At 40.1% G+C, this 19,533-nt stretch overlaps 1 protein-coding gene across 1 annotated transcript in view; it reads left to right on the forward strand.

Moving 5' to 3' along the window:
* The first annotated feature begins 1,152 nt into the window (after nucleotides 1-1,152).
* LOC133555068 (plakophilin-1) overlaps nucleotides 1,153-19,533 on the forward strand; it is a 42,326-nt gene continuing 23,945 nt past the window's right edge. The window contains exons 1-2 of the mRNA XM_061904511.1: nucleotides 1,153-1,433; nucleotides 14,804-14,925. Of these exons, the coding sequence (XP_061760495.1) occupies nucleotides 1,262-1,433; nucleotides 14,804-14,925 (294 nt within the window). The 5' untranslated portion in view covers nucleotides 1,153-1,261. The remainder of the gene's footprint in view (nucleotides 1,434-14,803; nucleotides 14,926-19,533) is intronic.

The following is a 19,533-nucleotide window of genomic DNA, read 5'->3' on the forward strand; positions in this document are numbered from 1 at the left end:
CCACATCGAGAGGAGCCAGATGAGGTGGTTCGGGCATCTTGTCAGGATGCCACCCGAACGCCTCCCCACGGAGGTGTTTAGGGCACGTCCAGCTGGTAGGAGGCCACGGGGAAGACCCAGGACACGTTGGGAAGACTGTGTCTCCTGGCTGGCCTGGGAACGCCTCGGGATCCCCCGGGAAGAGCTAGACGAAGTGGCTGGAGAGAGGGAAGTCTGGGCTTCCCTGCTTAGGCTGCTGCCCCCGCGACCCGACCTCGGATAAGCGGAAGATGATGGATGGATAGAAAATACATTATTTACAAGACGTAATTCACCCTGTTACACCTCCAACCAGGTTAAGATCCACTGCCCTAGTGTGTGAATCCATCCATCCCATCCATCCATTTCCCACCGCTTATTCCCTTTCGGGGATCGCGGGGGGTGCTGGCACCTATCTCGGCTACAATCGGGCGGAAGGCATGGTACACCCTGGACAAGTCGCCACCTCATCGCAGGGCCAACACAAATAGACAGACAACATTCACACTCACATTCACACACTAGGGCCAATTTAGTGTTGCCAATCAACCTATCCCCAGGTGCATGTCTTTGGAAGTGGGAGGAAGCCGGAGTACCCACAGGGAACCCACGCATTCACGGGGAGAACATGCAAACTCCACACAGAAAGATCCCGAGCCTGGATTTGAACCCAGGACTGCAGGAACTTCGTATTGTGAGGCAGACGCACTAGCGCCTCTCCCACCGTGAAGCTAGTGTGTGAATGTGAGTGTGAATGTTGTCTGTCTACCTGTGTTGGCCCTGCGATGAGCTAGTGACTTGTCCAGGGTGTACGCCGCCTTCCTTCCGATTGTAACTGAGATAGGCACCAGCGCACCCCAAAGCGAATAGGCGGTAGAAAAGGGATGGATGGATTGTTAAAAGACAATCATTTCCGGTTGTTGTTTTCACAACAGAACTCGACTTTATGGACATCTTTTTCCTCGTGTACAGTGATTCTGTATCTATAATGTGGGGAGAGTGCGTTTAAAAAAAAAAAAAAAAGTGTGTTCATGTTCCCAGAGAGTCCGACACCTGCACGAGAAGAGTGGGCAGGCGGCCCCACCTTCGACTGCTGGGCGCGGCCCCGGGTGGAGCTCCCATGTTCACTCCCTCACTTCCTCGCACGTCCGCTCGCAGTTCGACCCGCACTCCCCTCGGCTTAAAGGCAGCTCGTCTCGGGCGAACGATCCAACGATACAAAACAACAATAAAGAACAATAGGATGATCGCTGCGGAGCCGCTGCGTTCGGCCATGACGGCGGGCCGAGTGGAGGACACCTCGCTGGCCCTGCCTTCCGACACCAGGCTGCACAGCGGCGCACACCGGGTGCTGGATCAAGTGCAGACCATCAAGAGGAGCAAGTCTAAACACGGCAAGAATGGCACGCCTGCAAGTATGGAACAACTTCATTCACACTCCTAAATAACCCTGCATGCTCGCAATGTTAGTGGACATCTTTTATCTGTTTTTTGGAACACCATCAGCAAGAGACTATATTTGCCTTTAACACTTCAAAGAGGAGAATACAATATACAGGATCAAAAGACTAGATTTGTAGAAAAAAATAATTAGATTTAGTGAAATTATCAGGCAGAAGGTTAATTTTATTTATTAAAACATCCTAAAATTAAGATGTGTACATGTACAAATAAACAGGATTTTATAGAAATAAGTATGGCATGCTGTAAGTGAGTGTTGGACTCCGCCAAGGCTGTCCTTTGTCACCGATTCTGTTCATAACTTTTATGGACAGAATTTCTAGGCGCAGTCAAGGCGTTGAGGGGTTCCGGTTTGGTGGCCGTGGGATCAGGTCTCTGCTTTTTGCAGATGATGTGGTCCTGGTGGCTTCATCTGGCCAGGATCTTCAGCTCTCGCTGGATCGGTTCGCACCCGAGTGTGAAGCGACCGGAATGAGAATCAGCACCTCCAAGTCCGAGTCCATGGTTCTCTCCCGTAAAAGGGTGGAGTGCCATCTCCGGGTTGGGGAGGAGACCCTGACCCAAGTGGAGGAGTTCAAGTACCTAGGAGTCTTGTTCACGAGTGAGGGATTGGGTGGATCGTGAGATCGTCAGGCGGATCGGTGCGGCGTCTTCAGTAATGCGGATTTGTACCGATCCGTTGTGGTGAAGAAGGAGCTGAGCCGGAAGGCAAAGCTCTCAATTTACCGGTCGATCTACGTTCCCATCCTCACCTATGGTCATGAGCTTTGGGTCATGACCGAAAGGATAAGATCACGGGTACAAGCGGCCGAAATGAGTTTCCTCCGCCGGGTGGCGGGGCTCTCCCTTAGAGATAGGGTGAGAAGCTCTGCCATCCAGGAGGAACTCAAAGTAAAGCCGCTGCTCCTCCACATCGAGATGAGCCAGATGAGGTGGTTCGGGAATCTGGTCAGGATGCCAACCGAACGCCTCCCTAGGGAGGTGTTTAGGGCACTTCCAACCGGTAGGATGCCACGGGGAAGACCCAGGACACGTTGGGAAGACTATGTCTCCCGGCTGGCCTGGGAACGCCTCGGGATCCCCCGGGAGGAGCTGGACGAAGTGGCTGGGGAGAGGGAAGTCTGGGCTTCCCTGTTTAGGCTGCTGCCCCCGCGACCCGACCTCGGATAAGCGGAAGTTGATGGATGGATGGATGTATGTATGGATGCTGTAAACAAGCACTTTTAAACGTGCATTTCTTAAATTAAGCACCCTACTCGTAGAGTGGCCGTGTCAGCAACTTGAGGATTCCTAGTCACTGCCGTCGTGTCCTTGGGCAAGGCACTTTACCCACCTGCTATACAGTGCCACCCACACTGGTTTAAATGTAACTTTGATATTGGGTTTCACTATGTAAAGCACTTTGAGTCACTAGAGAAAAGCGCTATATAAATAGAATTCACTTCAATTCAATGGTCTAAGACAGTGGTTTTCAACCTTTTTTCAGTGATGTACCCCTATGAACATTTTTTTAATTCAAGTACCCCTTAATCAGAGCAAAGCATTTTTGGTGGAAAAAAAAAGAGATAAAGAAGTAGAACCCAGCACTATGTAATTAGTTTCTGATTTATTGAATTATACAAGAGTGCAAAATATTGCTCATTTGTAGTGGTATTTCTTGAACTATTTGGAAATAAAGATATAGAAATAACTAAAAACTTGTTGAAAAATAAAGAAGTGATTCAATTATAAGTAAAGATTTCTACACATAGAAGTAATCATCAACTTAAAGTGCCCTCTTTGGGGATTGTAATAGAGATCCATCTGGATTCATGAACTTAATTTTAAACATTTCTTCACAAAAAAATAAATATTTAACATCAATATTTATGGAACATTGCCACAAAAAATTTAGCTGTCAACACTGAATATTGCATTGTTGCATTTCTTTTCACAGTTTATGAACTTACATTCATATTTTGTTGAAGTATTATTCAATAAATATATTTATATAGAATTTTAGAATTGTTGCTATTTTTTAGACTATTTAAAAAAAATCTCACATAGCCCTTGGCATACCTTTAAGTACCCCCAGGGGTAAGCATACCCCCATTAAAGAACCACTGTTCTAAGATGTTCTATGTGGCGAAAACCAAAATTTTGAAAGTTTTTTTTCCATCCATCCATCCATTTTTCTACCGCTTATTCCCTTTGGGGTCGCGGGAGGCGCTGGTGCCTATCTCAGCTACAATCGGGCGGAAGGCGGGTTACACCCTGGACAAGTCGCCAGAATTTTTTTTTTTTCACCCGTGTCCAACCAGGATAGGCTCCAGAACCCCTCCCCTCCCTCCTTATGCTTCACCCCCCCTCGCGAACCCAAAAGGGTAGAAATGGATTGGTAGATATTTTTTTTTCTGAATTTTAACATCTTTAAACTATAATAGACAACGTAATTAATCACTAAAAGGGCCCTAGTGTGTGATTGTTTGTCTATCTGTGTTGGCCCTGCGATGATGTGGCGTATTGTCTAGGGTGTACCACGCCTTCCGCCCGTGTGCAGCTGGGATAGGCTCCAGCAGACGCGACCCCAATAGGGACAAGCGGTAGAAATGGATGGATGGATGGGTGCTAAAATGAAGATTATGATGTAAAATCAATGACTAAAAATAGGAAAATAGCTTTTAAAAGTAGTGAGGTTTCCAGAAATAAAAATATTGGCCAGTGGCAAATGCTTTGCAGTGCAAGGTTTTTTAAATCCATCTGAACCTGTACTGTATCTCTTTATTTGGCCTGTCAAAAATAACCAGTTTACTCATGGCATTGATCACGAGAAAAAATCGCAATAATCATGCTTGTACGCAAATTAATCACACAATTTATTTTGGCTGTACATGCTCTTTTAGCTAAACCGTAGATGGTTGTTATGAAGTCAGAGATCAGTGGTGCTCATTGGCTAACTTCACTTCAAAATACACTGACTGGACAATAAATAGAACTGTTCCCCAGTTCTGAGCAAAATAACTTAGTGCATTCAAGTAGCCTAAAACATTTGGGAAAAAAAATCCCAAATGACATCCTGACAATTGAATCGCATTTTACTTTAAATATATATAATTTTTTTTCAAGTTAATATAAATCAAGCAAGCAAGTAACAGCCTGTGATTGATCATGAATAATCCAATAATCATTTAATAATCCAAATTCAAATGTGTGATTATCTGATTTAAAAGCAATATACAGTAGGGCAAAAACGTATTTAGTCAGCCACCGATTGTACAAGTTCTCCCACTTAAAATAATGACAGAGTTCTGTCATTTTCATCATAGGTACACTTCAACTGTGAGAGACAGAATGTGAAAAAAAAATCCAGGAATTCACATTGTAGGGATTTTAAAGAATTTATTTGTAAATTGTGGTGGAAAATAAGTATTTGGTCAACCATTCAAAGCTCTCACTGATGGAAGGAGGTTTTGGCTCAAAATCTCACGATACATGGCCCCATTCATTCTTTCCCTAACACGGATCAATCGTCCTGTCCCCTTAGCAGAAAAACAGCCCCAAAGCATGATGTTTCCACCCCCATGCTTCACAGTAGGTGTGGTGTTCTTGGGATGCAACTCAGTATTCTTCTTCCTCCAAACACGACGAATTGAGTTTATACCAAAAAGTTCAATTTTGGTTTCATCTGACCACATGACATTCTCCCAATCCTCTGCTGTATCTTCCATGTATCCATTTCGGTATAAACTCAACTCGTCGTGTTTGGAGGAAGAAGAATACTGAGTTGCATCCCAAGAACACCAGACCTACTGTGAAGCATGGGGGTGGAAACATCATGCTTTGGGGCTGTTTTTCTGCTAAGGGTCAAGACGATTGATCCGTGTTAAGGAAAGAATGAATGGGGCCATGTATCGTGAGATTTTGAGCCAAAACCTCCTTCCATCAGTGAGAGCTTTAAATGGTTGACCAAATACTTATTTTCCACCACAATTTACAAATAAATTCTTTAAAATTCCTACAATGTAATTCCTGTATTTTTTTTTCCCATTCTGTCTCTCAGAGTTGAAGTGTACCTATGATGAAAATTACAGACCTCTGTCATCATTTTAAGTGGGAGAACTTGCACAATCGGTGGTTGACTAAATACTTTTTTGCCCCACTGTATATACAGTAAACCGCACATAATTCCTTTGTATTCATGAAAGTAAGTGATTATTAGAACATCCGTAGGGTTCACATTACATTTATGACTGCACATTTAAAAGTTTATTTTACAGCAAGGACTTTCATTTTTCATAATAGCCCAACTGAAAAACTGATTTCTGAACTATACAGTCTGTTTACTCCCAAACCCTAAATTAATTTATGTTGCTTTTTTAACTAGACTAAGTTTAGCAGGTTTTTTTAAATAATCTTTTCTTTAATTTACTCAAGCTGCTATGCCTCCCCTGGAGCTGCCACACACATTTAAAATGGGTGCATAATGTAGATTGTTCCTAAGACGTGCACTCCCATTGCACCCATACTTACAAGAATTTGCCCCGTGGTTGCATCTACACAAGGACTCTGTGTCCAAAGACTCCTTTTTCCCCCTCTGAGGGAGGAATGTCAGCCAAGTTTTCCAGGAAGCCCCTACTTACAAAACAATACATTTCCTGCTTTTTTTAAGTTTGTCTGCATGCAAAATAGGTTGTGGAGTCGCACCTGCATAAGCAAAAAAAAAGGACTTTGAGGAAAGTTAATTATTTAGTCTTGTATTTTGGTGAGGCAACAGAAATTCTCAAAGCAGCGGTTGTTTATCTGTCAGATGCATGTAGATTTAATGATTTGCTGACATTCTTTTATTGAGTGTGAAATGTTGTGTAATTGATAAAAAAGATTGACATTTTTGGCACGGATAAATTAGACGCATCAGCATCCCAAGTAAAACTTGATAACGACTACGCAGCAGGTTACAGGAGGCAATTTAACTGCTGAAAAGCTCATTGCAACATGCAAATTACTGGTTAATCCAGAATAGGCTGTTTTTCTCTTCTTGAGCCAAGAAAATAATATTAACTGACTTTGAAGAAGAATTTTCCAATGAGGCACAGCTGGTTTGGACCTGTTGTGTCATGTTCCTCAATGAATGATTATCGTTTTCCTCGTCTTGTTGAGTTATTCTCCACATAGTTTTTGTTTCAAGGTACGCAAATAGGAACATCGTCATCAAGCAGATGGCCTTTTAAATACTGATTTTACAGAAGATGCTGAAATTTAACACACAATTGAACACAAATGTGAATTGAACATATCCTACTAAAATTCTCTTATTCTGGGGTGGCATAGCTCGGTTGGTAGAGTGACTGTGCCAGCAACTTGAGGGTTGCAGGTTCGATTCCCGCTTGTGCCATCCTATTTACTGCCGTTGTGTCCTTGGGCAAGACACTTTACCCACCTGCTCCCAGTGCCACCCACACTGGTTTAAATGTAACTTAGATATTGGGTGTCACTATGTAAAGCGCTTTGACTCACTTGAGAAAAGCGCTATATAAATATAATTCACTTCACTTATAGCTGTTGTCTTTGCCATTCTTTTGACAATCGTAATTCTTCGATGATGCCGTCAGTCTCGCCATTGGCCCGACGTGGCAATTACAACCACACTTTTATGAATCAAGCATGACAAATAAATGTGCTAAAACATGTTTAGGTAACGCAGGTGTTAACGACGCGACATGATGTCACGTTTGTCTCACACCCACGCACTTATGCGTGATGTGAGAAAACAATGAATCATCATTTCAATGTGACGTGTATTTGTAAAGTGTGGCGGGAACGTAAATCCACTTGCCACTTTGACACCGATGCCTCGTGAAGGCTAACTTACCGATGAGTTGACAACGTTGAACACGTAGTCATATAACTATGCCCACACCCGCATTGGGTTTGTGTGTTGTTAGTGATTAGGATAGCTAATGTTTGCTGTTATTAACGTTTTTTTCGGAGTATAAGTCGCTCTGGGGTATAAGTCGCACCTGCCGAAAATACATAATAAAGAAGGAAAAAACATATATAAGTCGCACTGGAGTATAAGTCGCATTGTTGGGGGAAATGTATTTGATAAAACCCAACACCAAGAATAGACATTTGAAAGGCAATTTAAAATAAATAAAGAATAGTGTACGTTATATGACGCATAAATAACCAACTGAGAAGGTGCCTGGTATGTTAACGTAACACAGGGGTCACCAACGCGGTGCCAGCGGGCACCAGGTCGCCCGTAAGGACCAGATGAGTCGCCCGCTGGCCTGTTTTAAAAATAGCTCAAATAGCAGCACTTACCAGTGAGCTGCCTCTATTTTTTAAATTTTATTTATTTATTAGCAAGCTGGTCTCGCTTTGCACCACATTTTTAACTCTAAGAGAGACAAAACTCAAATAGAATTTGAAAATCCAAGAAAATAATTTAAAGACTTGGTCTTCACTTGTTTAAAGAAGTTCATTTATTTTTCACTTTGCTTCTTATAACTTTCAGAAAGACAATTGTAGAAAAAAAATACAACCTTAAAAATAATTTTAGGATTTTTAAACACATTTACCTTTTTACCTTTTAAATTCCTTCCTCTTCTTTCCTGACAATTTAAATCATTGTTCAAGTATTTTCTTTTTTGTTATTATTGTAAAGAATAATAAATACATTTTAATTTAATTCTTCATTTTAGCTTCTGTTTTTTCGACAAAGGATATTTGTGAAATATGTTTAAAATTCAAAAAAAATATTCTGGCAAATCTAGAAAATCTGTTGAATCAAATTTAAATCTTATTTCAAAGTATTTGAATTAGTTCTAAAATTTTTGCTCAGGAAAATCTAGAAGACATATTGATTTGTCTTTGTTAGAAATATAGCTTGGTCCAGTTTGTTTTATATTCTAACAAAGTGCAGATTGAATTTTAACCTATTTAAAACATGTCATCAAAAATATATATTTATTGTGAGAAATCATTAAGATGATCAGTGTTTCCACAAAGATAAATATCATTAATTATTAATAATAACATAGAGTTATAGGTAAATTGAGCAAATTGGCTATTTTTGGCAATTTATTTAAGTGTGTACCAAACTGGTAGCCCTTCGCATTAATCAGTACCCAAGAAGTAGCTCTTGGTTTCAGAAAGGCTAGTAACACCTGACGTAACATATTATGGTAAGAGTCATTCAAATAACTATAACATATAGAACATGCTATACGTTTACCAAACAATCTGTCATTCCTAATCGCTAAATCCCATGAAATCTTATTATACCTCTCGTCTCTTACGTGAATGAGCTAAATAATATTATTTGATATTTTACAGTAATGTGTTAATAATTTCACACATAAGTCGCACCCCCGGCCAAACTATGAAAAAAAAATGCGACTTGTAGTCCGAAAAATACGGTATATGTAAATTCTATAATATCAACGACATGAATGCCATTTGTTCATGTGCGCACACGCTCCCTGCGTGTATCTGCTGACGACAAAGGGGTGAGTCACAAGCCTGAACGACAAACAAATTCCTCGGACGGACGACAAACCAGTTTTTATTCAGTATGATTAATAATTGTGAAAAATATACAGATTTATATACGCCCGAATGCAGCTGAGATAGGCTCCAGCGACCCCTCGCAACCCCAAAAAGGGACAAGCGGTAGAAAATGGATGGATGGAATACATATCTGTTCTATCAAACCACTGATGACATAAACTAGCCCGTGGTGTTTCTGTTAAAGGGGAACATTATCACCAGACCCAATGTAAGCGTCAATATATACCTTGATGTTGCAGAAAAAAGACCATATGTTTATTTTTAACCGATTTCCAAACTCTAAAAGGGTGAATTTGGCGATTGAAACGCCTTTCAACTGTTCGCTGTCCTAGCGATGACCTTTCACCCGTGACGTCATAACAGGAAGCAATCCACCATTTTCTCAAACACATTACACACACCAAGTCAAATCAGCTCTGTTATTTTCCGTTTTTTCGACTGTTTTCCGTACCTTGGAGACATCATGCCTCGTCGGTGTGTTGTCGGAGGGTGTAACAACACCAACAGGGACGGATTCAAGTTGTCTTACGTGGAGTGTGCTAATCAGACATATCAATAGTCACGGCATGCTAATCGATGCTAACATGTTATTTAGGCTAGTTGTATGTACATATTGCATCATTATGCCTCATTTGTAGCTATATTTGCATCCAGCCTTTCCCTCCACCCACATTTAATGCCAAACAAACACATACCAATCGACGGATTCAAGTTGCATCAGTTGTCAAAAGATGCGAAAGTCCCTCGTCCGTCCTGTTCTGTCGTAGCATCGCTACCGACGATAGCGATGCTACGACAGAGATGTGTGGATATCCTGCGACACTCAAAGCAGATGCATTTCCAACGATAAAGTCAACAAAATCACAAAGGTGAGTTTTGTTGATGTTATTGACTTATGTGCTACTCAGACATATTTTCGCACGGCATGACTGCAAACTAATCGATGCTAACATGCTATTTAGGCTAGCTGTATGTACATATTGCATCATTATGCCTCATTTGTAGCTATATTTGCATCCAGCCTTTCCTTCCACCCACATTTAATACCAAACAAACACATACCAATCGACGGATTCAAGTTGCACCAGTGGTCAAAAGATGCAATCATTGGTTAGAAGGCGATTGCCAAATTCGTCCTCGTTGCCGCTGTCTGTCGTGATATGGCTCAATAGCTTCAGTTTCTCCTTCAATTTCGTTTTCGCTATCTGCCTCCACACTCCAACCATCCGTTTCAATACATGCGTAATCTGTTGAATCGCTTATGCCGCTGAAATCCGAGTCTGAATCCGAGCTAATGTCGCTATATCTTTCTGTTCTATCCTCCACGTTTGTTTGTATCGGCATCACGCAGTGACGTCACAGGAAAATGGACGGGTGGATATACTGATGGTGAAAATCAGGCCCTTTGAAGCAGATTTTCGGGATATTGCGTGATGGGTAAAATTTTGAAAAAAACTTCGAAAAATAAAATAAGCCACAGGGAACTGATTTTTATTGGTTTTAACCCTTCAGAAATTGTGATAATCTTCCACTTTAAGGATGTTTCAATTAGGGTTTTTTATGCTTCCAATTCCGATAGCCATCGTCCATGAGTGAAATATCGACCAATACCGTTACCAACAGAGGTGGGTGGAATACCCAAAAATTCAACGAAAATAAGAGTACTGTTACTTTAGAACAGGGGTCGAGAACTTTTTTGGCTGAGAGAGCCATGAAAGCCAAATATTTTAAAATGTGTTTTCGTGAGACCCATATAATATTTTTTAACACTGAATATGACTAAATGCGTGCATTTTTAAGTAACACCAACATTTTCTGAGTATAATAAGTTTTGTATTCTTTTTAATAACATTGTTATTTTGAAGCTAACCATAATATATAAAATACTTGTTACCATTAATGCGACTTCTTGAACAGATGCGGTAGTAAACGAATGGATGGATTAAAATGCAGGAGAATGTTTTGTATTTTGAACATTATTTTTAATTCTGATTACCAGTGGAAATATTAATTTCTTATGGTGTTAAGCAATGCCAGCTAAAATTAATCTGAGAGCCAGATGCATCCATCAAAAGAGCCACATCTGGCTCTAGGGCCATAGGTTCCCTACCCCTGCTTTAGAATAATATGACTCAAGTAAAAAGTAGTCATCAAAATAATCACATAAGTAAGAGTACCGTATTTTTCGGACTATAGAGTGCATCGGGATATAAGCCACACCCACTCAATTTTAGAAGAAAAAACTTTTTTTCCAGACATTAGCCGCAATGGACTATCCCCCAAGACCCCAAAGGGAGTAAGCGGTAGAAAATTGGATGGATGGATGGACTATAAGCCACAAATATATATGATGCGAAATGAGTTATTTACACAGAAAGATTCTTTAAAAACTGATTAACTCGCTGGACTATAAAGACAATATAACAGGGGTGTCCAAAGTGAGGCCCGGGGGCCACAATGGCCCGCAGCGCAATTTTTATTGGCCCGTGACACATTCTGTAGACAAACTAAACAGGTCCCAAATTAGGACAAAAAACTATGAAAAATTCAACGGGACAGAATCCCCCCAAAATGGGACCAGAAAACCAAAACGTCCGACAACCTGAGCGTCTCACTGAATAAAGTCTGATGACTTCCGTGTGCCCTGTCATGAAAAAGTGTACACATTTCTTTGTTTTTGAGTGTACTAAAGCCCTCAAAAGCGCTTCAGTTGATGGTATAATAGCAATATTAGTAAATACAAACTTACTTTAAAGCACCGTTAACATAAATACAAATAAAATCAATATTAAAATAATCATGAATGATTTTATTGCTTTGTTATTTATAACACAAAGCTAAGATGTAGAAGTGTTTCTCAAATGTTAGCATATGTTCACCTACATTTTTTTGGTTTGAGTATTTTTTCATATACAAAATGTATAAAAGTGGCCCTTGCATCCTTCAATTTCCCTCGCTGGAAAATGTTTGGACACCTCTGCAAAATAACATACATCTGTAAATGTGGATAAATATGCAAAAGTGCAATATATTTATCCGCAATCTATCTATTTATATCTGCACCTTGTTTTGTAAATGCAAACACTCTGCACCTTATTGATCTTCTTTCCTACACTACAATGAGCTAATGCAAAAAAAATTGTTTTTATCTGTACTGTAATGTTAAAATTTTAGTGACAATAAAGGAAGTCTAAGTCTTAATATCTCCATGGTCTTGGTGAATTTACTGAGGAATTTGAGGAACTGACACAATACTAAAAGAATGCCATCGTAAGTTCACAATATTATCACTTACACTCGTAAATGTGTTAGCATATTAGCAAATGCTAACGACGCAAGCGTCATTGCATTAAGAATACATGTACAAATATGCATGAAAAAAATGCCACAGACATCACACATGTTGAGCCTTTAGAAAATTACAAACAGTTTTAGTTATACTGTAAAACTTGCAAACGTTTCTCGGATCGATGAATGAAAAATACATACGAGTCAAAAAGCTACGCAAACTTGTCCATAAGATAGAGGCATAACACAAACAATAAAACACTTTGTAGGGGTATTTACTTTTTTAGATTTATATTATGACTGTTATCGGAGAAAAATCCATGAATTAGCCGCACCATCTTATAAGCTGTAGGTCAGTGGTCAACAAAATAAACATAAACAGTTTTGCATCCATTAATTCATAATATATTAACAATTTTACATAGCCGAAAGGGTTTAGGTTGAAGTGAAACACTTATTTCGGCTAATCCTATTACCGAACTCAAATACAAGATTTCGTAAAACCAGGAGCCATCGCACCCTGATCTTGAGCTTCATAGAAATGTCGTTTTACACGTTACAACTTCTGAATATTTTCAGTAGCTATTTTTAACGGTTCTTACTGCAGCATGTTTCTGTCGTTAGAAGTGGAATTTCAGTAGGCTGAAATGTGGACATATCTACTGACACGGATGATGAAATATACCGTATTTCCTTGAATTGCCGCAGGGCATATAGAATGCGCCTGCCTTGAATTACCGCTGGGTCAAACTCGCTTCACAAAATAATTAGCGCATGCTTAGTATTACCGCCTGGTCAAACTCGTGGCGTCACGAGTGACACTTCCCCTGTCATCATTTTCAAAATAGAGGAGGCTGATTTCAATACCGGTAATTTGAAATCGCATAAAGGGAAGACGATTTAGTGCTATTCAGTAGGATTTTATGCGAAGACGATTTAGTGCTATTCAGTAGGATTTAAGGTCCAAGCTTACTTCACACTCAAATTTTTACTGCATGCCTTTGGTAAGTGCCGGAGTGAAAAGAGGTTTTAAAGTAATTAGCGCATGCTTACTTTTACCGCATGCCTTTGGTAAGCGCCACAGTGAGAAGAGGTTTTAAAATAATTAGCGCATGCTTGCCTTTACCGCATGCCTTTGGTAAGCGCAGGAGTGAGAAGAAGTTTTAAATTAATTAGCGCCCCGGCGGCAATTCAAGGAAATACGGCATGTTCTTTTAACTAGTTTGAAAGTAATCCTTGAAGATCGGCGCTGTCTTGTCTGACATTATGTCACTTTTTACAGTTTCTCTGCATTAAATTAGTCCGATTTGTCAAATGATTCAGTTTCTTCTATGTGTACTCCTAAATGTGAAGTTCTAGTTTTCATGCTCTTACCTCTAATGAGACTGCTGGCCTATTGCAATGTGCCTCTCGCACACTAGGAGGCGATTGTGGTAATTTCAGCCTGTTTTACTATGTGGGGATGTAAATAGAGTAGAGAAAGAGAATGCTACATGCTTATAAACTAGTGCTAGCAACTTTCAAACTTCACACCTAACAGATCAGTACTTTTTACTGCCATTTAGTGTTGTTGATAATGTTTTAATGTGTTTAACCTTCACTTGTGGTTATTATAATCATTAGAGACATACAAAAGAATCGCTATTTTAGTCAAAGTTTTTAGTAGGTTTCTGTTCACCAGTTTTCTCAGACAGCCGTGATGTGCTGGCATCATTCTGACACTTTTAGAAACAAGTAAGTTTCTATTTTGTCGTATATTTTAAAATTCTGACCTTTTTCACCTTTTATATATTGTGCTTGTTTGGCATAAAACGTCCCTCACCACCGGCTTGTTATTCCTAGTCAGGTAGAATGTCTATTAATATCTTCTTACTTTCTGCTGCAACGTGGTTCTATCTACACTTCTTAAAGTTTACTAAGCACTTATTTCTTGGTGTTTAAAGCTTGCTAGGCGGTTAGCTTAGCTATTTGCATGCCTGCTTCTGACTTGCCCTCCGTGTGAAACATTTTTAGCCTCATCTTCCAGTGATAATAATACTTACTAAGTGATGCAGTGTATTTGCCAGAATGGAGGTGATTATTATTAGCTTAAAGGTGGCTCCACACTGTGAATGTGGACACATTAGCTACTAGCTTGTCATCCAGGGGACTAAAAATAAACACATTGTCACTTGTCAGCAAGAGTGGATCGACATTTGTGTGCATTAATCGTCTGGGATCACATACTTTTTTTATTAAAATCAGCTTATCAATGGCCGATTGATTGGCACATCCCAAGTCCTTGTTTTATTTTTTTCCCTTCAAAGACAACAAAGTTCTATTCAAGGGTTAATGTTTCAGTCTTTTGATGCCCATTAAGATCCTCAACAAAGATGCTGCACGTTTGTCTGTCTGTTGTCCCATCCTATGAACATATTTGGGGTAAAAATGTCTTGAAGCATTTCGTCTTTGTTTCCGCCCTCATAAGTCTGCTCTCTTTCCATAGGCCCCACTTCGCCGCCTTTGTCTCCACAGGGCGAGTTTGGAACGTTCCAGTTTTTGCCGTCCAAAGTCAATGGCACATTTGGTCGCAGCCTGTCCACCAAGACAACAGGCTTCAACAAAGCGGTGATTGTTTTTCCTGTTAAACACTCTCCTTGCTTTCTGTGCGAGTACAGTTTAAAACTCACAGCTCTTTGGTAGAGAACTGATTTTGTGTCTCTTACTATTCGCTCTCTTTTTCTTTCTACTTTATTACAACATGGGGTGTCCAAATCTTTTTCCACTGATAGCCGCACACTAAAAAAATCAAAAGTTTCCAGTACTGTAGTTTAGTTAGTTTATTATTTCTTCGGTCAGTGGTCAACAAAATAAACAAACAGTTTTACATTTAGGAATTCATAAATTAATAACAATAAACTGTATAAATGTGTTAAATTTGTGTTCGCATCAACATTCAAACTTTTTTCACCATGTTACACATTTTTCATGATAGTATTTTTAGAATGTTGTTAAAAAATTAGCTATGTCGCAAATTCCCCCTGGTACGCACTTTGTTGGGAATGAGTAAAGCGTGCTTTCGTTATTAAATGTTCCCTCCGGGTACTCCGGCTTCCTCCCACTTCCAAAGACATGCACCTGGGGATAGGTTGATTGGCAACACAAAAAATTGGCCCTAGCGTGTGAATGTGAGTGTGAATGTTGTCTGTCTATCTGTGTTGGCCCTGTGATGAGGTGGCGACTTGTCCAGGGTGTACCCCGCCTTCCGCCCGATTGTAGCTGAGATAGGCGCCAGCGCCCCCCGCGACCCCGAAAGGGAATAAGCGGTAGAAAATGGATGGATGGATGGATGTTGTAAAAGGTTTCTTCAAACATTCTTTAATGGAAAATAAACTAAAATGATCACTTTTTCATTTTACCGACTTGGTTGTCCAGCCTCATTGAAACTGTCAATTCTACAATGAAATGGGGTTTGGACTTGTTCCGCCTTGTTTGTAGAGGTTTCCTGTATTGATGGGCCTATAAAGCAATCAGTGGCTCATATGTGGATTTGATTGTTGATCAATCATATCTAGAGGCAAAATTGACTTCACTACTTTACTGCATTTAGCATACGTGCTGCGATTATTTCTCAACAAATGTATTGTCTGTGTTTCTGCCAGAACCTTTAACACACTCACGTATCAGGTATTGTCAGTTTAATTTCAGCACACTTGGTGCCTCAGTTTTAAGCCAGAGGTGTCAAACTAATTTCCATTTAGAGCCACATTGCTGTAATGGGTGCCTTTAGAGCAGGGGTCGGCCTCCTTTACCACTCAAAGAGCCATTTTGACCCATTTCACAAAATAAAGGATACAATGGGAGCCGCAACCATTCTCGCGAATATCTGCTGATGGTCACCCAGTTAACAATAATAAGGGGGTGCAATGAAGCCATTGCCTTTGACACCTTCTACAAAATGTACAAACAGCTTGCCAGTCCAGTAACATGTTTTATGTGGCTTCCTCAAATACACGAACACGACTGCAAGGCATACTTGTTATATTATACTATTGCTATATTATACACCCCGCCAGCACCAAACCCCTCCTTCCATGCGTCGGTTAAGGTGGACGGGGTTGTCGGCGCGGGGGTGTATAATATAACCAGGAATAGTCATGGATACATGGGATACTGGGTAATTGTTGTGTTGCGTTTATGTTGTGTTACTGTGAGGATGTTCTCCCGAAATGTGTTTGTCATTCTTGTTTGGTGTGGGTTCACAGTGTGGCGCATATTAGTAAGAGTCTTAAAGTTTTTTTTATATCACAACTTTCACTGTAACCTGTATCACCCAGTATGCCTTGCAATCTCGTACGTGTGACGATAGAAGCAGCGAAATGCATGCGTCCAGTCGGCACGCAGATAGCATGGCATAAAGGCGTTCGCGATGACATATTATAGGAGCCGTTAAAAGTAAAGCCATCATGGCACGCCCTCAATACTGTAGCCCGAGTGAAAATCGGAGGATGTTAACCCCGGGTGATGTCCGGGAGAGGCACCAAAATCCGGAAAATCCCAGAAACAATCGGTTGGGTTGGCGAATATGCAGCTGAGCCACATCAGAGTGACCAAAGAGCCGCATGCGGCTCCGGAGCTGCGGGTTGCCGACCACTGCTTTAGAGGGACGCTTTTTTTTTATTAATTTAAAATATGCATGCAATGTGATGCATCTAAAAATCGAATCATCTAAAAATATAATTTGACAGTACTTATATAAATGTATAATCGCCTATTAATATTATTCCACAATTTCCTATACATTTGATTATTAGATTTTTGTTATATACAAATTCATGGATGACTTACTTAAGTAAAGGTGACAAGCAGATATTTAACTATTTTTATCTTTACAAAAATATGTTTGCTCTACAGTATATAATATATGTTGCATTATCAGGTAATATTAAAGTTCAAACGATATTAGTTTTTTGCTGTCCAAATCAAGGGCATTTAGTAAAGAGAAGAAGTAGTTTATTAACACATTTTTTCCAGGCTTTTGCGAGTCACATAAAATGATGTGGCTGGCCGCTGGTCCTTGAGTTTGACACCTGTGATCCAAGCACTCACATATTCTTGCAGAGTAGGAATCTTATTGATTTTGAATGGTATTCCAAAGACCAATGTTTCTTAACCATTTTTGGGTTACAAGTGCCTCCTAGTTGGCCGCCCCAAAATATCTGTATCTCAAATGTAGTCTGTATGTGCCACAGCGGTACTCAGTTGTAATGAATTTTTTCACCACCGGTGGCAGTAATGTATCTGTCAGTTGATTGATTGACGCATGACAAGTTCAAACAATCAGAAGTCTGGAGTATAAGTCAAAACCGTTAAAATTTAATTTGGAGATTATAAGACTTTATTTCTAGTTGTACTTTAATTTTATTGACAGTCTAGACCAGTGGTTCCCAAAGTGGGCGGTACCGCCTCCCTGGGGGCGGTGGAAAGATCTGGGGGGGCGGTGAGGAAGAAGGTGGCGGTAGGGGGGCGGCAGTCCGAAGTCGAAGTCAGAAGTTCGAACGTTTGTTTGACGATTTGTACATAACACGTGCAGCAGGACGAGTCAGTGGACGACGCATCAGGGTCCGGTTTCCACACGCCGCTCTGGCCCAGTCAGATCCGACAGCATAGACTACAAAAGCAAAAGCTCAGGTTTGTAATTTCAAGCTTGTAATGTTCAGAATTTTATCTTATAATAAAAACCGCATTCTGGTGGTCAACATCATCTTGAGTTCAAGTCAACATGAAATTGGGGACTCGCCAGAACATGCCGTGTTGTGTTGTGTTGAGCTGGTTAGGGTGGTGCATTCACTGATATATATTGTTACGAATGTATATGACTTTTTACCTGTGTGTGCATGTGTGTGTGTGTGTGTGTGTGTGTGTGTGCGCGCATATATGCGTGTTCGCGCGTGTGTCATTGTGTGGGTGGCGAGGGTGCCTTAGATCACGTCCGCCACCATTTTCTGTGAGTTAATGGAAGAAAATGAATACGTGAGAGGGTAAATTGCTTTTCATACCTTCAATGTTGTCATTTTTCTCTTTTCAAATTGCAGCATACCAAATATCAAGAAAGAGGTTTTTGTTTCCATATGTGTCTGTAGGGGGGGGGGGGGGGGGGGGGCACTAGGAATTCACTGGGGAGCCAAGGGGGCGCCAGCCTGCAAAAGTTTGGGAACCATTGGTCTAGACTGTCAATAAAATAAAAGTATTACCAGTTTATTTAATTTTATTGAATGTGTTTAAAAAAAATTATTTTAGCACAGCAAATTGTCCTTTCTTTTTCGGTATATTTATTTTTGAAGTCATTTTTCATTTGTCAATCAATGACTGTCCCTGCTGCTACAGTAGTCCCGGCGTGTCTTTTAGCAAAAGAGTAAGTGATGTTGTTGGCTAGGCATTCATTGGCTAGGCAACCACAGGGTGTCTGCAGGAAGTCAAGAAGGTTTGTAAATGTCAGGTGATGACAATAAAGTTAGCTTATACAAGAACAGAAAAACTTTAGCTCTTTCGTGTATGCACTATGCAATGAGACAAACAAATAGAATACAGTACACGTTTTAATCCATAACATGCCTTCAAATAGTATTAGTTGCAATGTGAAGCAAATATATTTGTAATGGACTTCCCATTTGGTTTCACTGCCAAATCGCTCTCTATTTAATGTCTGTGCAATGGAATCCAACATTTCCATTCAAAGGTGTGTCTCTCAGAGTAAATGGTAAACTCTCCGAGTCTTAAGTGTTTCATAACCCATACTTGTAATAAATCAAATTAAAAGGACAATTTGTACCGCATTTTTCGGAGTATAAGTTGCTCCGGAGTATAAGTCGCACCTGCCGAAAATGCATAATAAAGAAGGAAAAAAAACATATATAAGTCGCATTTTTTGAGGAAATTTATTTGATAAAACCCAACACCAAGAATAGACATTTAAAAGGCAATTTAAAATAAATAAAGAATAATTAACATCAGGCTGAATAAGTGTACGTTGTATGACGCATAAATAACCAACTGAAAAGGTGCCTGGTATGTTAACGTAACATATTATTGTAAGAGTCATTCAAATAACTACAAAATCTAACATGCTATACATTTACCAAACAATCCGTCACTCCTAATCGCTAAATCCGATGAAATCTTATACGTCTAGTCTCTTACGTGAATGAGGTAAATAATATTATTTGATATTTTACG

Source organism: Nerophis ophidion, linkage group LG06 (assembly GCF_033978795.1).
Source record: "Nerophis ophidion isolate RoL-2023_Sa linkage group LG06, RoL_Noph_v1.0, whole genome shotgun sequence".
Classification (NCBI taxonomy): Eukaryota; Metazoa; Chordata; class Actinopteri; order Syngnathiformes; family Syngnathidae; genus Nerophis; species Nerophis ophidion.